The sequence below is a fragment of the Ornithodoros turicata genome, chromosome 4 (assembly GCF_037126465.1).
Source record: "Ornithodoros turicata isolate Travis chromosome 4, ASM3712646v1, whole genome shotgun sequence".
NCBI lineage: Eukaryota > Metazoa > Arthropoda > Arachnida > Ixodida > Argasidae > Ornithodoros > Ornithodoros turicata.
This window is the reverse complement of record NC_088204.1, coordinates 12929551-12953173: the sequence shown is the minus strand read 5'-3', so window position 1 is coordinate 12953173 and position 23623 is coordinate 12929551. Positions and strand designations below refer to the sequence as shown.

Sequence of the window (23623 nt, the reverse complement as noted above, 5' to 3'; positions counted from 1 at the left end):
TCCGCTGTAACTGACCAATCGGGCCAGCTTATAATCCAAGCTCTCCAATCCGAGAAGCTAGCGAAGTTGCACCTACCCCACAAAGGCAGATACCAAAAACCGTCTTCTTGGAAATATTGACAGAAAACGACCAGTATCGAGTATGGGCAAAGCAATCCAAGCAATCATTCATCATTTACCAGCCCAATACGCAAAGGCTGAACGTCAAATATATCAGCCATGGCGAGACAAACACTGCAACGCCGGGAATCAGAAAAAGATGCGAAGTGTCTCAGGTAGAGCTATTAATCAATACGCCGTTGAGGTCATTAATGAATGAATCAATCAATGGAACACTCTCATCCTGTACATATAGACGGACTAGTCATGTATGTTGGATCCAGCTCGAGAGCAGCAAAGGATATGACGTCCACGTTGTCCTTTTTAACTCGGTTCTAAGGATTCAAAACAAAAGAAAAACTCGCAAGAAAGCATATTCAAGATGAACAGACACCTGCTCTCAGTGAAGAAAATCCTTGGCGCCCTGTGCACTAATGATCAAAACCAGAAGACCGCAAAATCCCTTCTCGGAATCCTGGATGATAGGAAGCTTGACCTCAAACTCGATGAAATGTTACTTCAAGGCTTATTCGAAGACTATGAAAGTTTTCGCTTTATTTGCTGTGGCGTTACAGTTAAGACCTATAGAACATCGCCGGTGTCTTCGGCCTTCAGGTGTCTCCATAACAAATTATGGTAACGACGAACATAACAGGAGTAGGCAGGCTAGCTGTTGTGGCTTGACGACGGTAACATTGCCTTGAGCTTGAGAAACGAAACGAAAACACTAAGGACACTCGTCCCATGTTTTCGTTTCCCTCAAACTTTAGGCAACGTTACCATCATCAAATTATGGAAGTTCATGTACTTCTGAGGGGATTAACAAGGCGTGGCTTTCGGTGCGGGAACATTGTTTAAAAAAAAAAACAAATTGCAGTGATAGGCTTCTTGCATATTTTAGAAGCTGCGCTGTGTAAGAATATCAGACCGAATCTTAAACTCGCATATCACACTTTACATCGATTTGGTTAGGTTAGGTTAGGTTGTTAGGTTAGGTGCAGAAAGAAAAATATTAAGCCAGTGACTCCTACATCAGAGGAACCGGCTGCTCCGTATATCACTTGTATTCGAAAGCGTGCGCACGCATGTGTGTGGATTTGCTGGCTGGGTATGGGGCTCGGTATGTCAGTTAAAAAGAAATCAAATTCATTCTTCAGGTATTTACTGAAGTAGGTTTTCATACCACTTTACTACCACTATCGTTACTTGTGAGTAACGATAGCTTTGAACAAATAAGATATTGACAAATAATGTAGCGCATCATCAGGTTAAGGAATTTAAATACCTACGAGCGGGAAAGCCAAGCGAGTCAACCTAACGCTTCCGCGCCGAGCCACTTCGATGACTAAGCCGTTGAAAACCGGAACCGACCGAACCCCGTTCTCAGACGGTGTCGGGCTGCCATCAATTATGAGCGGCTCCCTTAATCCTTGTTCCTCGTTTGGTAATGCCAGGAACATTTGTCAAGCAAACCTTGACGCTGTTGACAAAAACGTCTTCTGCACAGGACCCACACATGGCCGTGTGTGCCCATCCCCTCTCGTCAGCCGAAGGGTATGCCACCGAGATAAGTTTACCGGTGCTTTAGCGGGCAGCAGGGACTTAAGTGGGATGGAAGCAAAGGAGAAAGGGAGACTGAACCGGGAATCTTTTGATTGGACGAAGAACAAGAAGAATGTGTCTGGTGCTGGATCGGAGAACGGGTGTGTATCCTTGATGTCGCTTTGGTTACAAAGAGTATTGTTAAACTAACACTATGGACTTTAAAAAAAACTTTTTTTTTCGTATATTAAATCAATCTCAGTGGGCTACGTCTCAGAGCGCTCCGGCGTGTTTCTCCTAGAGACGGAAATTGACTTTCGAGGAGCAATCTTGCCAGACGCGAGGCCGATTGAGCCGAACGACACTCGTAGTAATACAGTGAACCCTCGTTAATATGACCCCCGATAATCTGACATACGCGTTTTACGACCATACTCCTGGGAAACAACGCAGTGAAACATCTGCAAATCCCCCTCCCGTTAATATGACAATTCTGCATTATGACCAAAGTTTACGGGAACGACCATGGTCATAATAACGAGGGATCACTGTAATTGTAAAGATAACCTAATCTAACCATGTACAAACTCTTCGGAAGTAACCACGAAACCATTAAGAAGACGCTCTCTCTCTCAGGTCATTTATTCATCAACACTAAGAGCGAAATATAAACAGTCCGGACTTTCATTGTACGGGCAAAACCGATCATAAAACTCCTCAACAACGTCGTCACCACTGTTATGCAGAGTTGTCTCAGCATCCAATCACAAAAACTTTAGACACTCACAGAAACGCATACATAAAAGAAAAAGAAAACGCTTTTGCAGTTTTGCACACAACACATATGTTTGGTCAGATTTCGCCTCTCCGACCAGAAGAATGAAAGACATCACATTCCCACCACACCCGCTTCGCGAGCAAGTCCGAAGAACAGCGTCGTCTGGTCTTTCAACAAATCGCCCGGCTTGCCGCATTCGACGACTTTACCTGCGTCCATAACTACAACCCTGTCTGAATCCAGAATAGTATGCAAGCGATGCGCGATCGTGATTGTCGTACATTCTGCAAAGCTCTTTTTTATCGTGTCCTGAATTAACGCGTCGGTCTCAAGATCCACAGCTGCTGTGGCCTCGTCCAGGACGAGCACCTTAGCCCTCCTCAGCACTGCTCTCGCTAAGCACACCAACTGGCGCTGTCCTACGCTGAGATTCATACCACCTTCTTGTATTTGTGCACCAAGACCCGCGTCCTTGAATGTGCTCTTCAAGTGAGCTCTTTCAAGAGCAAGCCATAGCTCGTCGTCTTTATAGCGGCGCGTTGGATCCAGGTTGAAACGTAAGGAACCTTCAAATAATACGGGGTCCTGTGGAATGATTGTGAGTCGCGATCGAAGGTCGTGTAAGCCTATATCTGATATATCAAGGTTGTCGATCCAGATGCGCCCTCTGGACGCTTCGATTATTCTGAAGAGCGATAGCGACAACGAAGATTTTCCCGCGCCGGTGCGGCCGACGACGCCGACCTTTTCGGCAGGGTTAATTGAGAGGTCGACACCCTTGAGGACAAAGTCTAGGTTATCACGGTACTTGGTGTAGAAATCGCTGAAGATGACGGAACCAGAATAAGGCCAATCGGGCGTCGGCTTCTGTTGGCGTTCCCAAGCGGCTTCCGGTACAACGGCAGAGTATTCCTCGATTCGTTCAGCCGCTACGATCGTTGCTTCTAGTTCGGTCGAAAAATAGATTAGGTAATTGAAGGCAACGACGGTACCTAACGAGTACGACACTAAGAGACCCGCAGTACCAGCGTCGACCGTCTCCCTGCTGAACACGACCAGCAGAAGCATGCCCAAGATAAGGGTATCGCCCAAAATTTCCAGTCTCATCTGCATCCAGTAGTTACATAGTAGACCGTGAAGAGTGCAGTTTTGAGTAATGTCGACTTTGCTTTCGTAGAGTTCTGAGAAATGGTCTTGAGCTCTGTAACCTCTTATGCTGCTGAGACCAGTGGCAGATTCGGCCAAGTGATTATACACGGGAGATCTAGTTACAGATTCTAGGCGCTTCACTTGCCGGAGGGTCTTCACATACACTTGGCGAAGGAACGCAAAAAGTACTAATACAGGAATAGCAATGAAGACGTAGAGGGTCAGGTTGGAGGAGACCAGCCCTATCATTCCCAAAGCATTGAATAATAGGTCGAGGAAGAAGTTCGCCGTCATGGGCAAGGGGATGTCCAGTTGATCTACGTCTTTTCCGAAACGATTCAACAGACGACCGGACGGCGTGACGTCGAAAAATGACAACGGAGCCCTCATAACGGCTCGGAGCATCAACGCATGCAGCTTAGTAGATGCTCCAATAGCTACTTTCCAAAGTAGAGCATTGCCGATAAGATAAGATATACCCTGAAACAGGGCAATGACGGCGAAAACAACAATACGGTGGTTGCGCATGGGAATATCTTGAGTCCCATCTTGTAACGGGGCATCCGTCGCCCACGCGCTCAGCCAAATTCCGTTCACGATGTCGAGGATTCGATAAAGAATGTAGCCTAGCAGCACAGCGACCAGCCATGGGCCTGCGTGTTTCATGTAGTTCAGGTACACGCGTAGCTTTATCGAGCCCACTTCGACACCTTCTTCTTGTACCAGGGTCGCATCTTTATCATTGAGGCGCTCCCCCCCGTCTGTAATAACGGATGAACTCCGTCGGTGTCGCAATCCTTTACCTTCTGTATCCGACGTTCCGTTTTCGTCACTTGTAGAAGTCTTCCTGTGGACGAAATCTTTCAGCAACTCCGACAAAGCGCTGCCTTGTTTCCTGAGTTTGGCGTACGACCCAGATTCCGCAATCCGACCTTCTTTAAGGACGTATATGTAATCACAATCCGGTAGTACGGATAAGTTATTCGTGACGAGCACGCGCGTGGTGGCTCTTAACATTCCTTTCGGACCAATCAGCTCACGGAAAATAGACGAAGCAACATGTGCGTCTACAGCACTCAGAGGATCATCAAAGAGGTACAAGTCTTTCTTCTGATATGCAGCACGTGCCAGGCTGACCCTCTGCTTCTGACCACCGCTCAGGTTGATTCCTTTCTCGCCGATTTCTGTCATGTCCCCGGCGGGCAATATTCTCATATCTTCTTCCAGAGAACAGGCCCCGAGAACCTTCTCGTAAAACTTTTCTTCAAAGAGGCTCATGAAAACAATGTTGTCCCGTATGGTCTTATTCTGAATCCATGCTTGCTGTGGGACGTACCCCACACTGCCAGCCACGTCGATGCTTCCACGGATAATACGTAGATCACCAAGAAGCGACGACAGCAGGGACGACTTACCGCTGCCCACGGGCCCAACGATCGCGAAAAGGCGACCCGAGTCCACTTTGAAGTTGATGTCTCGCAATACGGGGGTGCTTCCTTCTGACCAGCATAGCGTGGCGTTCCGCACCGTGATCGCCTCTCCAGCAGACGGAGCGGCACCGACAGAGTTCAAATCGATTTCCGAACAGAGCAGGAAGTCTCGGAGCCTGTTGAAGGAGACGCTGGTCTGTACAGCGTTCGAGATGGTGTCCGGTATCATGACCATGGTGTAACGCATCTGGTTGAAAAGTGCCAAGGACACAAATGCTGTCGAAGGGTCCAGAATATTCCTGTCGCTGATCATGACATACGTCACAAAGCTCGACAGGGTAACCAGGGACGGGGTGCACGTCCAGAAGAATCCGTTGACCGCGCTGAGGTAAGAGTACCTCTTCAGGACCTCCACTTCGCGTGACCTGAGGTCGTTGACTGTGTCCATAAAAGGAGGCTCCCAGGCAAACAGCTTGAGTACCTTGATGCTACTCAGCATTTCGCCCACTGTCTTCAAACGTTTGTCCTTAAACTTCATCTGTTGTGTCTGGAGCTTGTGGTTTTTGGATACAATCATTCCGGATAAGGGCATCATCACAATCATTACGGCTACTCCAGCAAGAGATGAGGGCCCCAAGTATTGCCAGAGTAAGAAAAGCGTGAGAACCATCAGTACCGGACCTGCAGCCACGAATGACACTATGCTCGTCAGTCTGTACACTCTGTCCGCGTCGACCGATACAAAGTTAACCAGTTCTCCAACAGTGTACTTTCCTTGGGACTCGTTCGACATTCGAAGAGCTTTTCTGTACACTGACGCCATGATAGCCGCCTTGATCCGCAGACCGGTAGTCGATAAAGTGTACTCAATGTGGCGTACAAACATGGCCGCCACCAAGTTCGTAATGACGATCGCGCACGCGTAGATGACACCTTTCCACATTGGTTCATCACTCGCCATGAAGTTGGTGATTAAGTTTATCAACAGCGCAGGGGCAGTCCTGATAAAGGCACGTACTATTGCGAAGAAAAAGCAGGCCGCTATCGGGAACCAGAAGGTCTTCACGAAAGCATAGAACAGTGATGGTTTCTCTCGTTGGAACCGACAAGTCCCGTCGACTGCGGAGTAACCGACACGGCGTAGCTCTGCTTCCCAGTTGTTATTCCAAATGCGGTAGTTGTACCTTGTAAGATGGTCGGGACGAATACCGAACAGGTCTTTCAGTGTGACGTATCGCTTGTAGCCCAGCAGTATCAGCCTTGTCACCCATTCGAACGTTAAGGAAGACAAGGGCGCGGCTGTGAGAGACGGCGATTCACCTTCCTTCTCAAACTCGCGCTTCACTGAGTCGTTAAAACACGACAGAACGAACTGCGCGACGATCAGCGGGTAGGCAGACACAGCAGTTCCAAACTGAAACGACGTGAACGTCGGCGAACTCACTCTGAACACTTCTTGAAGACAACGAAAGTATTCCGGGAACCGACAGAGCAGCGACGTAAACCAGAAAGAAAACAACACAGACGAGGACCTCTGTCCTGAATTTCGCTGCCGAGTTTGCAGAGCAACGGTCGTCGAGAATGCAATGGTTCGGACCACGTCAGCTGTCAAGGTTGCTACGGACGGTGCCACGAAGGCTTCTTGAACGTAATCTATGACCTTGTGAATGAAGGACACGCCGTAGAGAAGCACCAGCACAACACTGATGAATGTCCTGGCGATGCTGAGGACCGTGATGGACAGCGGCCTTTCATCCTGTCGTCGTTTGAAGAGTGTTGGCAATCCGAATGTAAACAGCACGAAGGACGGTATGTAGACTAACACGGTGCTTTCGAAGCATGGGGTAAGTTGAAAATAATCCGAAAACCAGGTCAAATTCCAGTCCCACAAGGGCGACGAGCAGAACGGCACCCGTGAGCCGGATACCATCGTTTGTACTGTCCACTCTTTTCAGACTCTATGGATGTCTGGCATACGTACACCAATGAGAGATAAGATATCAGGACGCCTGCGTTGGACAAAGATGTGATAAAGAGCGTGACCGTTTGCAAGAAGATAAGTGTGTTTCGAAAGAAGTGCAATTGTACCCTCTTGTTTACGGGCTTCATTAACGGGACAGAGTGCATAAAGTCCAGGCTCCAGGGTATGTTCAGGGCAGGATCATCATATCACTCTCGGTGCTTTCTTCAAGTGACCATTGTGCTACAAAACTGCTATCATTTTGGAAAGTTTCCTTTCTTTCCTATCTCTTTCTTTCTTTCTTTTTTTTTTTATGGGAAACGAATAGAGCAACCCTTTGTACTCGATTGGGGGCCATTCTAATATTATATCGCTGCCATTTTGTACATTATTGATTATAAACAGGTCAACGCAGAACGCTTGAAAGAACGTTTGTATTTGGCGTGTAAGTCTGATTGCTGTTGTAAGGTCTGCAAATTTCGCTATTACGAACTCGCTTTTATTCCGAACTCACTCCAGTGACAGAGAACCCCTGAAATCGATACCAGGCTTCAATTCATTGGCGTGAACAGGACAGCTCATACTTATGTCACTCTGTATCGGTTTCATATTTTCACACAATACAAGAAAATATGCTCGCATTTGGGTCATAGAATAGTATTGTGAGCGCGGAAATACCTGATTGATAGTGATGGTTCACTACGCACCACCTAAGCACCTGCAGTAGAGCACCTAAGAATTTATTTATTTATTTATTTTTTTATGGGCGGAGGGTGAGAATTTATGATAGGAGTAGAAGAAAACGCCGGGAGAAGAGCTCAATTTCTCCTCTCTTTTTTCCTTACAAACAAACAAACAGTGATGATGATACTGATACCTGATATTGATAAGTTTATAAGTAAATAAAAAATTGCTTTCGCTTTTTTAATCAATTCCTTCATTGGAATCAATCCATTATCCATCAATCCATTATCCAACCTTATCATACCATTACTTTCATTTTGCCAGTTTGAGCTACTTGGTGGCTTCTCATGGTGTGACTCCCGAGCTAGAAATTATCCAATTATTGCGAGTATGCAGTCGTCCCGTGACGTAAAGCCACGAGTAATTACCTGACTCATGTGCTTCTGAATGTGCCCCTCTTTTTTTTTTTTTTTTTTTTTCGTGTAATTAACATTTATTTCCCGAAAAACAGTATGACAGCCTTCTTACTCGTGCAAAAACGGGTAACAATTGTTAGCAGTGTTTCGAAATTACTAATGCTCCAAGCAGAAAGATGGCGCTAACCATATAGGCCTATCCGATCAAAGGGGGAGGGGGGGGGGAGGCGCACCCCGCTTCACGTCATAAAAGTGCGCCACAGTGCCTGTGCCATCTCCCCTATACAACGCGATATCTAATTACCACCTATCCCACTTACAACCGTTATAACACGGATGAAGTAAAAACCAGCATTCGAGACCCCACATGCGACCCAAAACTGCATGTGTTCTGCTTCGCCGTCAGATTGCGACAGCTATCGTGTATGCATAATCGGAATGTGTGTCTCCTGGCGGCATTTACGTGAACTTGACAGTCCGAACGGGCTCGGATCATCCGTCTGATTCTATTTTCCCTTTCCTCGGGGACCGGGAACCATTACAGAGTTTGTTAATAGTGGTGCGCACGTGCAGGTGGTAAAACCAGGCCCGGTGTCACGTTCCACTAGGGATATCGAATAGGTATACTCGCCGATGCACAATGCTGGGTTCGCGTAACGGCACCTCTGAATACGGACTGTCGCGAGGGGACGCTCACGTAATTAGTCCTGCCTAGCAATTTCTGCGAAAAGGCTTTTTCTGCGTTATTAACTTCGTGCGTTGCACGAGACATGAGCCCGGAACGATTGCCAAACAAAAACGGAGAGAAATTGAAATGATAACAGAAATGATCATAGCCAAGTTAAATACTATATAGTCATTTGTTTTAGATATAACGAGTTCTAAGTAACGCGTCCTGGAGTAGCAAGTCCCGAGTGGCTTGGGGCTAGCATCTCCATTTTTTTTATCAATTAATCAATCATTATAGTCGCGTTCAACCTAAGAATGGCATATTTCAGTTGCTGAATGAAAACGTTGCGATATATTCCCATCGGACTACGATAATTACTTCCCAAAGGCAAGTGTCACAAGAAGAAATTACAAATACAACATTTCAAACACTATGTTGTCTTCGGGTGCAATGTTTTCGGATACCGAAGCGAATTGTGCGTTCGATTCGAATTAGAACACTGCACTGGCCGCATTCTTAGGCCCAGACCCGGCCTCCCTTTGATTTACCCGGCCGGGCTCGGCACGACGGCTGCGTCACCTAGCCAGGGCCCGGCACAAGCAAGAAGGATTTTTCTCGACCCAAGCCTTTCCAAGCCAAGCCAAGGGCCCGGCGCGAGCCCGAGAAATTTATAGGCTACCCAGCACGGTCCAGTGTATCAGGCTGTAAAATTTTACCATGGCTAACTAACAGAGGGGCAACACAGGCTTGAGCCCGACCTAGGCCCGACAATGTACGAGCCCGGGCCCATAATGGTCAAACCCGGCCCGTGGGCCGGGTTTTCCGGTAATCCCGAGCCCGTGCAGTGCTCTAATTCGAATTGTGGATGGAATATTCGGCGCACGTTCGAGAATCCAGTTGTCTCGCGACGTAAAGTCATAAATTATCATCACCAATTATTGAATGGAACGTGGAATTGGAGATATCCGAGCTTCGAGACTAGGCGACATCTCCTCCAACTCGAATATGTTCGAGTAGTTTCGAAGCTGTGCTCGTAAGCCCGAAAGCGCATGAAGGGAGGGAAATAAAACAATGTGAGCGCAGTGCACTGGTCGCACCAGTGCGACCTACGTTTCCATTTTTTTTTTCTATTTCTATTCTATTCTATGAGCGCAGATTCATGCGAAGATCCGTGTCCGCATATATAACACACAAATGTTGTATATGACGTCACTCGCAGGGGAGCGCCACAGTCGCTAGCGAATTTTTCGCCCTGACGTAATCGGTCAGCGGTTCTGACCGACCTCACTTGCATCCGCGCCGCAGGTACTACAATGTGTGAACATTACGTGTTCTATATCCCAGTAATTTCCACGTAATTTTCCCCGCAATTTATTTTCAGCGATAACCTAGCAGTGGCAGCGAACGGAAACCGAAACCAAACTTCGCCGCACCGACATTATGGTGGCGATTTTGTTTTTTCGTTGCTAGTGCCCGCTAGAGCGGTGACGTCACTAAATAAACTCTATACGCTTTGTATTTGTTTTGGTTCACGGCCCTATAAATACGATTTCGTACAGGGGGAGGGGGGATATGTTTATTAAGAAAAAAAAGAAAAGAAAAGGTCAGCCAGACGGAGGTCGGCTTGCTACTCAAAAAAGGGAAAAGGGGAAGAAAAAGGAAGAACACAAAACTAAAACTGGAAAATCACACACACGGTCACACAATCGTACAGGATTCCGTGTAGTTTGTACGCACAGCGGGACTACCAGACCAAATGAGATCATTACATGTGTAGGGACGGCTTGAGAAATGGTTCACCTAAAGATTTCACATAAGGTCTATAAGACCCATCAGTGATATGAGCAAAGTTGTGCGTAAGCATGCGTGTGTACGCACTGAGAAAAAAAAGACAGTTTGTCCTTTTTTGACACATAGGTACATTGCCATGACCATTGGTCCCTTTTGAGACTAAATGCACGACATTTCGTGCGAAGATTACCATCAACTTGTAGTGATGACGACTATGATGATCAATATAAGTAATCCAGCCACGACTGTCCATCAAAATAAAATGCCGGTAATAATGTCAGTCTCCTAAAGGTAGTTCCTCTCCATACGAGAGCACCGCGCCTTAGTTTTATCATGACTAGGGCCCGGAATTTGAGGCAATTGCCTACAGATTCCTAAAAACGCCTAAATGCGACATTTTGGGGGTTGCCTGCCTTTTTATCGACTCTATATTGAATCGTAACCTTTTGAACGTTTTAAGACGCCATAACAGCCTTTTTTAGAGGTGTAGGTGCGAGTGCGCCTTTCAGTCTTATCCTGAGTGCTGCATTTTGCGTTTCGTTTCTGCGTGTTTGAGCCTCTCTCTCTCTCTTTTTTTTTTCTTTTTTTTGCGCTTCGTTTCCTTCAGTACTTTGGTTCACTAGAAGGGGTTCATGTACATTTGATCCAAAGATTTGACCTTTCTTGGCCTTTTGAGGTCTTCGAGGGCTGAGAACTAAGAGTGGTATTCAATACAGCGTGCTTCTAGGCCGCCTCAGCATTCGTGTACAAGAAATCAGAAGCTTGTACGTTACCGTCACCTCTTTTCCTGGATGGAGCATTCCGAAGCACCAATAGTGCCAAAGAGTGTGCACCAGATTAATGTGCCTATTTTTTTATGGTCTACTTTGCTACTTTTGAGGGCCTAATTGGCTGTCTATTTCCATCGTTTTTAGTGCCTAAATTTCCGGGCCCTAATCATGACACTCAGCATGTAAAGTATTCAGAGGATGCGCCTTGCATTTGCATCCCGGCCGATATGTACATCACACCGGGTAACCTGTCAGTAGCTCTATGCGTTGACCACTACAAAGAGAGAGAGAGAGAGAAACAGAGATAAAAAGAGGTAAAGGAATAACGCATTTGTCTCAACCCGAAGTTTACGGCAGGTTATAAACAGTTAATTGCGTCTTCATGCAGTGATTTTCCCCATCACTATACCCTGCATCCCCCAGAAACATCCCTCCACGAAATTTCAACAGTCCCTCAAACGAAAATGCTGAGCATATCCTTGTCCGCGTGCACATTCTTACGAGGGTGGCAAGCTGGGGTAGTTGGTTCAAGTTCAACGTGGTGTTCATTGCAGCCAAAACAGACACACACTCAGACAGAGAACACACAACACAAACTGCAAGTTTTTGCAGTTTGTGTTGTGTGTTCTCTGTCTGAGTGTGTGTCTGTTTTGGCTGCAATGAACACCACGTTGCACATTCTTACGAGTTTGCATGTCAAATTGTCAAGAACTTATCCTGAACTGAATCATTTCTGTCTGGGGAAAAGTGTCATGTATACGAAGGCTCGTCGCGCGACAACTTACCGATGGTGCTGCTGAGCGTGTTGTGTTTGAAATCGTACGCATCAGTATATTTCATTACTACGATCATTATATTACGGTCATTGTACCGTAATGCACCGTGAATGCGCACAGTGCGTACACCAGCGTTTCAGGGCCTCTGCAAACCGTTCATTTCAGGTGAAATAATCTCCCAGAATGATAAGAACCTCGTGTCGCTTACCATGGGGAGTGGCAATAAACCGGTGCCCGCAAAACAACGAGAGACGCTTGCAGCTTCTGCTTTCGCAGTGAAGTTTAATGTACGTCACTTAGTTACATTAATAACTTAATAACCACTGTACGGTCTTACGGCTTCATTTCACTTTCGTGGAAAGGTACGCCCGCAACCACACCAGCACCCACGTGCAGTTTACAGACCGTCGTCTGCGAAAAAAAGGAAGGAACGCAGACGATGGCATACGACAAGACGCCACCTGGATTGTAAGCTGCTGCGGGCGCCTTATTCTTACGGGAGCAGTTTCACGCAGACAGGTCAACTGGATGGTTTCAGAACGGCGTGTACATGTGTGTGCATTCATGAAGAGACGAAGTCTCCTTGTAGTTGTGAGGCTTATCTTATCGCGGCCTTCTCAAGCTGAAAAACTGTTTGTTCTTACGCTATCCCGAGCTGCTTGACTCCTGGAAGGATTGCGTCCTGGTGTCAGATGCGTTGCTCATGCTTCAAGTACGACAGAAATGAGACAGACACGTGCGATTTTCATATGACTGAATACCTCCATGCACCTCTATGTGCACGTTTGGACAAGAATGAAGGACTTAATGGTAGTAATACTAGTGTGTATTACACATAAAGTTTGTCTGCCTGTATGTGTGGCGACAGCGAAGGAAGGAACATTAGAATGGTAACGATGGCAGCATCTGCAAATAATGTTGTTGTTGTTGACAACAACACTATCGCTATCGCTACAGTAACTTAATGTAGCGATAGTAGTGTAGTACAACCGACTGCAAGATACAGGGAAAGTGAACCTTCCCGGTTCAAAGAAAGAACAGACGTGATGCGAGCGCAAAAAGGATATAGTTACTTGTTAAAATGGGAGATTTCAGTAGATTATTAAGTAAAGGAAGGTAGTCGCAAGTATCGAAGTAAAAGCTATATTGCATAGGGGCGTAAGAAAGAATTTACTCGAACTGCGGCTAAATTAAGTTACGTAATTCAGTCATGAAGGCATTAATGTTACTTTGTGAGTCCTTTATTACGTGTGTATCAAAATAAAAGCACCTGCCAGCCATCAGCGCCTTTGATACTTTTTACACGATAAGGTCAGGACAGGAAAGTCTGTACGAAGCACGATATGGTCGCATATGTTTGGAGGGACTAGGCAAAAAGCCAGATAAGACAGTGCGCAAAGCAAGTTTGAGCTTTGCTGACTTCGCGAAGAATACGTATTTCTACTAGCAGTTAATAATTAGGTCGGAATAAATTTGTTGCCGAGGTAGGTACTTCATTTTGATTCGTAATTACGCATGAAATCTTTCGGTAAAGCATCTAGTCGATTAAACAAGATGATTGTATAATATCTAGAAGGTAGTCCTGGCTAGTCCCTTTAGAAGATAGGGGGGTTAGGGGGTCCTGACCCCCCTCAATTTCTGTGACATAGAGTATCGCTTGACCTTAGGTATAGTGTAGCAGGACGCTGTCCAAGGCAGGACCCCACCCCCGTCCAGAAAAATCTTGCATCCGCCTCTGGCTATACCACATGTTCCACACCAAAAGCAGCTATAGAAAGGTAAAGGAAAACAATGGGAGTCTTTCGAAGGTTACGTCATCCGATAATATCAGTCGAGTACAATTCCGCCGCGGCCACAAACACATGGTGACACTCTTTGCAAGCCGTGCGTTCATACTGATAAGTGTGATGGGCAGATCCCTTTTGTTAGAAGAACGTTGCCGGACACGGGATTCACAAGATTCCGAGATGAGGAGTAGTGCGAGTGCATTACATATCGGTAATGAGTAATGGTAATGCATTATATTTTGTGGAGGAGTAACTAGTAATGTAATTAGTAATGACACCTACATTTTGCCGGAGTAGTGCATATAATGATAATGACACAAGCAACCGCCGCAAGAGGCCGCTCACCTTAGCTGCACTCATTGGCCCCTATGAAGATCCTGTGCTCCATCGTCGGGTTCTTCACCTGTTCATGGACTTCCTGTCGTCCAGTGGATTCCTCCAGACGCTTTAGTTCTTTCTTGTATTTTCATCCTTTCTTCATCATCTTCACAATAATGTTCCACGTGCAATGGGGTAGGGTACCGCACAACCGCGGTGAAACACCCCATCTCATCGTCATCATTTATTGTTGTTGTTGGTAATGACACTCATTACTTGGGTTGAAGGTTCGCGTTTTCTAAGGTCAGCGGTTGCGACTTGTTCACGCACTCCTAGAGTGGAAAACCTCCCCACTTCATCATCACAATATATATGTTGTTGTTGTTGTTGTTGTTCACGCAAAAAAAAAAAAAATATCCCCAAGCTGATTTTTCCCAGCCAACTTTGTCACCGACCAGGTCACCAGGAAGGAAGACAGAGATGGGTGGCAATCATAAGGCCGAAACTCATAAGGCAGAATTATCAGAAGGTCAAAACTCAAAAGGCCGAAAAATCAACACACTGAACAATCATAAGGCCGAAAACCAGAAGGCAGAAAAATCAAAACACCGAACAATCAGAAGGCCGAAAAGTCAGATAACCGAACTATCGGAAGGTCGAAAAGTAAGGAACCCAATTAAGATACGAAACTCTTATTCCAACTGCGATAAAAAAATTAGCTCTACAAATTAAGTAGGATAGACTTGATGTGAATTAATACAGCAAATAAATTATTTCACTTAAATTCGCGTTAATAACGTACTTTCGATCACTTAGGGGGAAAACAAAAAGGAAAAGTTGACATATGAACCACTGTGCTATTCTATGTGTTTACTGTATACAATGGTAATAGGTTAGAATTAAACATTATGAGCTATCCGATGACATTTCCATTTCTCATCCCATTTTCAACAACAGCTTCAACCTAGGTCATTCCTGAAACCCGTTCCCTATCATCAGATCTGACTCAAAACTGCACCTAAGTGTACGGCCTTTCGATAACTAAGGTGATTAGCCGAGTGAATGACCTGGAACAAGTGAATGACCATTCTAGAAGAAACCATATAAGTGATCCTGTGTCAGGGGACAAGCGATCATTATATACAGTTCTTGAAATAGAACTGTACAGAAAGTTGCAGGCGAAGCAAAAAAAAAAAATGTTTTGCTTGGTGATGGTGACGTGATAAAGAAAAAAATGGGGATGTGAGTTTCGACGTCGTCGAACTGGCTACCCCAATACGCATACACACAGAAAGTACAAACAGATGATGAGATGATGAGAAAAACAAAGAGATGATGACCAGAGAAGAACAGAGATGATGATGGAGTTCAACATATAGTTCAAAAGTTCCGACCAAATTAGTGTAAAATGTCGGAATCGCTCGGGGCACACACAGCAGCATATTTTGCTTGTTCAAATCACGTTCGGGTCACCAAATGTAGAGAAACACCATCTCCATTACAGCTCATTCAGTGGACGATATAAGTCATTCACTGGCATTCACCCACCAGGCCCTTTCTTTTTGTAGTAAACATGTTGTAGATTATTGTTTTGTTTTTGTTTTTTCTCTCTCTCTCGCAAGTCTATTTCTGAGCACCAAATGCTATGCATTCCAATTACGGCTATTTGATTTCTAATACAAGAGCCACGAAACTTTTTCATAATTTTATGAAAAGAACAATCCCTAGGTCTTCTGTTTCTTTGATGTTTTCATTTTCGGCCTTCTGATTTTCGACCTCTTGACTTTCGGCCTTATGATAGTTCGGCGTTATGATTTTCGGTTCACATCACTCGACGAAAACCATTAATCCGTAGCGATTTTGCAGAAACGCTAATTACTATCACCGGTAGTATGTAATAAAGTTTTAGTCCGATCAAATCTGTTTACAATAGGTGCTTCAAACAGTACGGAGGACTGTGTCAGACTTATGAGAATGTGATGCCAAGGTAACGTAATGTACTCGTGGAAAGTAATGGCATTGGAAATAAATTACTAAGCATGAAAAAGTAACACGAGTAATTTAATGCAGAGTTACATGCCAGAACTGTAATGAGTAATATAATGGAGAGTTACATTCCAGAACTGTAATAAGTAATGTAATGCACAGTTACATTCCAGAACTGTAATGAGGAACGTAATGCACAGTTGCATTCCAGAAATGTAATGAGTAATGTAATGCACAGTAACATTCCAGAACTGTAATAACTAATGTAATCCACAGTTACATATTCCAGAGCTGTAATGAGTAATGCAATGTACTGTTACATTCCAGAACTGTAATGAGGAACGTAATGCACAGTTACATTCCAGAACTGAAATAAGTAATGTAATGCACAGTTACATTCCAGAACTGTAATGAATAATGTAATGCACAGTTACATTCCAGAACTGTAATGAGGAACGTAATGCACAGTTGCATTCCAGAAATGTAATGAGTAATGTAATGCACAGTAACATTCCAGAACTGTAATAAGTAATATAATCAACAGTTACATTCCAGAACTGTAGTAAGTAGTGTAATGCACAGTTACATTCCAGAACTGTAATGAGTAATGTAATGCACAGTTACATTTCAGAAATGTAATGAGTAATGTAATTCACAGTTACATTCCAGAACTGTAATGAGTAATGATAATGCATTACAAAAGAAAACTGATTTCCCCACCCCTGGGTTCACTTTCAGGTGTCGTCCGTCAACATCATTTATGACAAGTACTATAGAAAATCTCTTTATTACTGTGTCAGACTTCAATTTTCCCAGCTGCTATGGGACACGTGTACTGGGTTTATCAGTCCCGACCCGGTGGTGAATCGTGATTCATGTCCTCATTTTTCTTTGTCCATGTCGCATCACACCATTTCAGTGGCTGAAAGAAGAGATTGGGCTGCCCTTCATGTCATTTGCTAAAGGTCGAGGTCAAGACGAAGGCGTAGCCATTGTATGACTCAATTCATGCTTAACTCTTGAATGACAGCCATGGTTTTCTTTTAATTGTAACGGGAATAACAGTAATTTGCTTCCAGGGCCCATGAAAGCATAATATTCTGTCGTCTTCGTTGTAACAGCGTATATTACTTTCTAACAAACGTCAATGTGCCTCGGTAAGATATTTATGCCAGCTTTGATCCTGCCATGGAAGTGACATTGTTTGTTCACGTGTGAAAATATGAAATAATTTTGTTCCTCATGTTGCATTCGATAACGGCTTATGTCAGTGTGTTTATGTGAGTGATACACTGCAAGCATGGAAAACGTTACTTCAATTTTCTAAAAAAACATCCTTACCAATATTTACTCTATCATATGCTGGTCTCTGCATTCTAGCGCTTTTTGGGCTGTAGTTTGTATGTTGCCAAAGTTGCAAATAAACATTATTACGATTATTTGATATGTACCTAATCGATAATCGTAGGGGTCTTCCCCCCCCCCCCCCCGTGTCACGTGTACAAATACGTTTATGTGCCAGTCTTCATGAAATAGTTGAACCGCGCACCGCGCTCGCCTTTCTCCTTGCTTGCGTTCTGTCCCGTCTCTCGCTTAACGCAGCTCTATCGCAATATACAGCACCAAACAAACTCTCAAACTCTAACTCAAACTCAGACAAAGGCCTTGTTGTTGTTATAAGTATAAGCTTTGAAGCAGGAAGCAATAACGTATAAGCGTAACTAGACAGAGTATAGGACGCTGATACGAAATATTCCACAAGCGAGGCCGATCACACGATTCATGTTGCGCTCTTAATACAGAAAATGCATTGGGGAGCAGTAGCGTTTGCAACAGTTACGAACAACTCAAAGGGGTCTGGGCGCAAAAAGAAGAAAACTGTGTGATAGAACCAAGCCCGTTGTCACCCTGCACGTGACGTCACGCGCAGCCTTTGAGCCACGTGACATGGGAAAACATGGGGATGCGTCACAGGCGCCCTACAGAAAGCCCTGCCGAACTTTCTGAAGGCAGTGGACCCTCACGGTCGGTTGTAGTGCAGGAAACTGTAGAACCAGACGTGTGAGACTTCCCCTTGCCCCTTTCATCCCTTCCCCGAGCAACGTTCCGACACGTCACCCCCCCACCACCACCACCACCACCACGACAACATACCCTCCTATACCGTGACACCGGTGCGGCAATATGTTTGCCCATGTCACGTGACCAAATGTGACGTCGTTGCATAAGCCTCAATGAGGCTTCATTCATGAGGACCTGATGCTAAGGAAGATTTAAACTATTTTTTGCCAGACAACCCATCTATGTAAAAGGGCGAGGGGAGACTTTAAACGAGTAACTAAATATTATAAAACCAGAACGCTATGAATGCAAGCTCGTGATATGTTTCCATACCAATTTCCATACAACGCAGCGCACGGTGTTCACGTTTTCAGTCTGGTACAAGACATGGTCCCCAGGCTTTCGAGACCCTAAAGCCTGGGATTTGAGGAAAGACATCAAGCCACTCCGGGGTTATTCGAAGGCAGGCATGGACTGGGGGGACGTTTCCCAATTTCTCCTTCCCTTTTATATCCTTCCTTTTTCGAGAAGGAGCGTGGGAGTATGTAAATTTAGAATAACGACTGCGAGAGAACTACACAGATAACAAGCCCCAAAGAATTCTCCTCCCTTTCCCCGCTTTCCCCTGTCCGTCAGCTACTTTATTCATTTATTTGTTTAACTGAAGCCAGCCTTTCAATTGATGTGTCTCAGGCCGAAGGATTTGCTGTAGTACGCGCCAGTTCATGTTTATTTATTTTGCGAGACCAGAACGGAAACAACGTGCTTTTAGTTTCGTGCTTGGCCGGAGGAATATCGGGGTTGTAACAAGGTCCCTCTTCCTCCGTAATCCTGCCGGAATTGGCGTGCTCGCTGAAGCGGCGACTGGAATTTAGGCTTTTCCCGTTAGCTGAGGTTTGAAGCTGCGTGGAAGACACATGCTCCATAAATGTAGGCACGAATATTCTTTCATGGTTAGGGCGCAAATACCTGTGCGGGGTGCGCGTCGTACCGGTTGATGTTCCGCTTTTGGTGTACCTTCCAGACATAGTTTACAATCAGCGAAACTATGCTTATTAAAACCATCCGTAAAAATATTTAAAGAAAACTTTTTCCTGTCCTGGTCTTCGATCGCCCCGTACCCGTTAGGATGCCATTGTAACTTCTTCCTTCTTTCTTCTCTCTCCACAACTGTTACGGACGGACTTACACGGCACAAGGTTGCTGGGTCCTTATAAAGCTATCGCTTTAAAACAACAACAAAAGATGATAATGACCTAGCAGAAACCCCTCTTCGATTGTCTTTCTGCTACTGCTTCCACTCTCTTTTAGACTCAGTTGAGCAAAAATAAAAATTCACGAAGCCAATCAACTTCTCTTCGGTTGAGCATCACTTCAACTCAGTTCAGTTGACACAAATCTTTGTAGCAGTGAGATATCAATGAGCTACAACCGTCTAGTCATAATAATTTGAAGCAATTATTATTTGGAATATTCGGAACGAACACGTCTTGCTTGTATAGACGAAACCAGTGTTGCCAACCTACATTCGCATTTTCCTCCGGATTTGACGAAAAATTTCGCCAGATTTCCCTAGACTGCGAGTTTGTCAGGCGGCGGCTTACGTAATCATTGAACTACTGGCGAGGTTAGCGTCGAGAACAAATACGAGCAAACGAAAGCGTAACCGGGGTTTCTATGGTGACAAGCCAGTCACAGAATACGAATAAATGTATGAGAAAGTTATATTTACGTCGTGATTTCGTGGTACACTCAACGTTTCATAACAGTTTCTCGCCCATAACAAACCAACATGAGATGCCAAGGGCAACTTGGTGAGAGGCGGCAAGTGGAAAGAAAAACAAAACCGTGGTTCCCTCTCCGAGAGTGGATGTTCGGAGCGTCTTGAAGTACCGGCCGTCTGTGCTTGGGAAAATTACGGTACCGAGTGAGATCAGCGATCAGCCGAAGTCCTTCTGTGGTTGCGTTTTTCCTTTGCTTGAGCCAGGGAAAAAAACCATGGTATCCGCCATCTTGCCCTTTCCTAGCGCCACCTATCGATCGCTGGGCTGCCACCCGCTGCTTTTCGCGGAGAACGCTATGCGTTGCGGACAGTTTTGAACGCGTACTACACTCCGCACTCCACGTAGTCGAAAACTGCAGAAGCCCTACTACTCACTACCTAAACTGCCCACGACACCTGCCAAACACGGCAGCAACCACGGTTCGTAGCAGCCGAGAACAAAACAAAACCCACCTGTTGCCGAGGGTACGAAAACACGGTTCGAGGGTAGGCTAGAATGGTCTATACGTTCGTCTCCTCAATGTCTATTGTGTTTCCATGGATCATGTGTACTAGTATTACACCCTCTCTCAACGTGGTATCGTTGAGCTGTACTGGCCTGCGCACACACGGTTGTTTCCAGCGTAGCACTCACAGGGCCGGTGCTAGGGGTGTGCGGGACCTGAGGCAAAGGCACATCGCGGGGCCTGTTTCACACCAGCAGTAATGAAAAGATAAGAGAAGATTTTCGCAGTGGGAGGTTTTAGCTGTACGGGAAATGGCAGCTGGAGAGAAGGGTGCGAAATCCTCGGTATAGCTTGCAGGGTTGGCGGATTTTTCTTAAAAGTGGGACTTTTTCTCATCACATGACGGAATGGCACATAACACATTCTTCTCTCATTTGCGTACGATTAAGTGCATACTTGATATTTAAAAAAAAAGTAATCCCTGGTTGAGGGCTTCGTGCGCAGGGCCTATATGCAAGCGCGGGGCCTAAGGCGGTCGCCTTACTCGCCTACCCCTATCGCCGGCCATGAGCACTCACTGGAAACTGAAATTTGACGGGGGAAACATGGTTATCGGTCTATAGAATCCACGGCAGAGTTTAAAGGCATTTAGCAGGAAAAACGAGGTTCCCAATTTGCGAGAACATAAAAGGAAATTCCTATTCTATTTCTACAATCGTCATATAGAAAGTTTTATACTTTTTACGCCGTGATTGTTATATAATGTTGTTATAATATTTCCAGTGCTAAAGTAAACCGCAAAATATAACCTGGCACCCATGCTACTATGTTGCTCGACAACACTAAAAACGTACCGAGATTTTATAGTACAAGTACTCCCAGATAAAGCTGCGCTTCACGTATATTCCTGTATCGAAAAGAAGCAGATAAAACAAACTCGGCAATTTTTAACCAATCAGAAGCTTTCAAAGTTCCGACACATGCATACGAAGACGAACCCGGCAAAATTTCATTCTAAACGCTGTAGTGCCGTCACGCACATAAAACGGGCACTAAAAGGCACACTTCATCAATGTACTCTACTTCGACATGATTAAAAGTCTACTTCGAAAGCGGTCTCAAGATTAAAACAGCTGAAAACCCGCCGCCATTCCGCTAATCACGGCTTCATTGGCTGGTTGGTCGGTATAACGTTTTATAATCTCGAGGCTTTTCGACGAGGTTTACCCTTCCACTCTCGCAATATCTCGCTCGCTGACGTGACTGGAATGCTCGCGCAATTCATTTAATTAGCCTATCTTTCTTTTGATATACCTGTTACGCGCTTCTAAACTTCACAATCTGTGTCTCGTGCGCTTAGAATTGGTAAACATTTCAGGCGATAAAAAATTGAAACGAAAAGAAAGTTTTGAAGTATGGGGAAGCGACCGTTCAGAGAAGGTAAATTTTGAAGGGATCATTTTGATTAAGATCCTAATCAGCCAATATATATACGAACCTCTTTTACCTAATCAAGGACCCATACATTTTCTCTTCTTTTTTTTTTTTTTTTTCACTATACCGGTAAACACTAATTATGGTGCATCGAAGGTAAAGAATTCTTCTGTATACGTTAGGGGTGCCGAACTCATACATCTCCGTGGGCCGCAGTGAGCCAAGGAACTACGCGGGCCGCATACCACGGCTTTGTGGTAGCCTGTTTCTGATATAGGTGACACAACACAGAACTTAAAACGGCATATAACGTACATGTTTGGGTTACTTAGCGTTGCTCAATCGCAGGGCCAACAATCCTTTTCATTTGCTGTGCCATGACTCATGAGGAAACTTGACACAGCTTGTTGTTAAGTATATATAGCGTCAGCATCGTGTAAAAGTGATTGCGCAATTACAATATTAAGGAGTGCGAGGTTAGTTGTAGCGTAACTTCGACTTATTCAGGTTCATCACACGAAACGCCTGCTCGCAGACATACGTTGACATAGTTCTGTCGCGATGTAAAACCACGAATTATTATTATTAGACGCATGTTGTACCGAACATGGACAGGTTTGTCCGCGACAACATACGTATTCTCAGGTGCTTTCGTCCAACGTCAGAATAAAACGCAGTCTCACCAACTTCAGCGAACTTGTTCATTATCGCTGTATTGCGCTGCAGGTCCATTAGTTACATTTGTCAATCATTAGGAAGGTGGTCAACGACTGCGGAAAACGGAGAACCAGAAACTCCCGTTTCAAGTCTCCAGCACTCGAAGAATCTTCGCTCGAATTCACTCGGGAGATCACCAGGCCTGCGACTGAACCGGTCCGTTTCTGGCGGCATTGTAATGTTACAAATCGGCCATGTATAGAGTTTGCTCAGAAATTTTGGTAGGAATGTACTAGTAATATTAATCACGTGAACATGAGACGGAAGGTTTAGAGACTCATTAGCGAAGATGACGAAAGCAACAGAGAGACAGACAGGGAACTTTCAGCCCATCATCATATGATTAAAGGTTGATCATGATTAAAGGTTGAAAGTTCGACGTTCCATTACTGTCTTTGTATTATTTTTGCCGTCTTTGCTATTGTCATGTGCCACCCGGCCCCGCGCCTCTCTTATAGAGAGTCATCAGCTGTTACAGGTCAGTGGCAACAATTTTCTATCACTCAATTAAAGCAAAATAAACTGCATAAATACAGAGCCCATCAGTGATAACGCCACGACCGTTCATGAAGCTTGAGCAGAATATTTTTTTTATTTTTTTTCATCCCAGGCGGGCCGCCACTTCGGCATCCCTCATCAATAGGCTGTTGGATTAACGATTGTCTAAAGTAGTTATTATGATTTTAAAAAATTGTGAGACAAACAGAGACGCCATATTGTTCGGCTAACGGGGAACGTAGAGGCAGATTGAAGTTAAAGGAGCATGGAAGTGACATTTAACATGGCTCGAAACCCCGCTTTATCTGTGAAGCTGTCCACCAGGAGTCACCATGCAAAATATTTTCGCTCTGCGTTGTATTGTCACTGCGCAATAAAATTTACAAAAGACAGTCGGAGAAAGCAGTCGCGGACGAGAGACACGAGCCCCGCGTGATGTAGAAACTCCTCAGTGCCTTTTTCTCGGCTCACGCATGCTTAAGCTGTGCCGTTGGACGTCACTGGTCACGTGCCGGAGCCCATGATACG

General features: G+C 45.0%; 1 protein-coding gene and 1 long non-coding RNA gene across 3 annotated transcripts in view; both read right to left on the bottom strand.

The window, feature by feature from the left end:
• LOC135391085 (uncharacterized) overlaps window positions 1-12460 on the bottom strand; it is a 139449-nt gene extending 126989 nt beyond the window's left edge. For both annotated transcript variants that reach the window (XR_010421857.1, XR_010421856.1), the window contains exon 1: window positions 12274-12460. This is a non-coding gene — a long non-coding RNA (uncharacterized LOC135391085). The remainder of the gene's footprint in view (window positions 1-12273) is intronic.
• LOC135391080 (multidrug resistance-associated protein 1-like) lies at window positions 2268-6943 on the bottom strand. Its single transcript, XM_064621175.1, has one exon. It carries the CDS (start codon window positions 6926-6928, stop codon window positions 2531-2533), a length of 4398 nt encoding a protein of 1465 aa, XP_064477245.1. The 5' UTR covers window positions 6929-6943; the 3' UTR covers window positions 2268-2530.
• Window positions 12461-23623: the final 11163 nt, after the last annotated feature.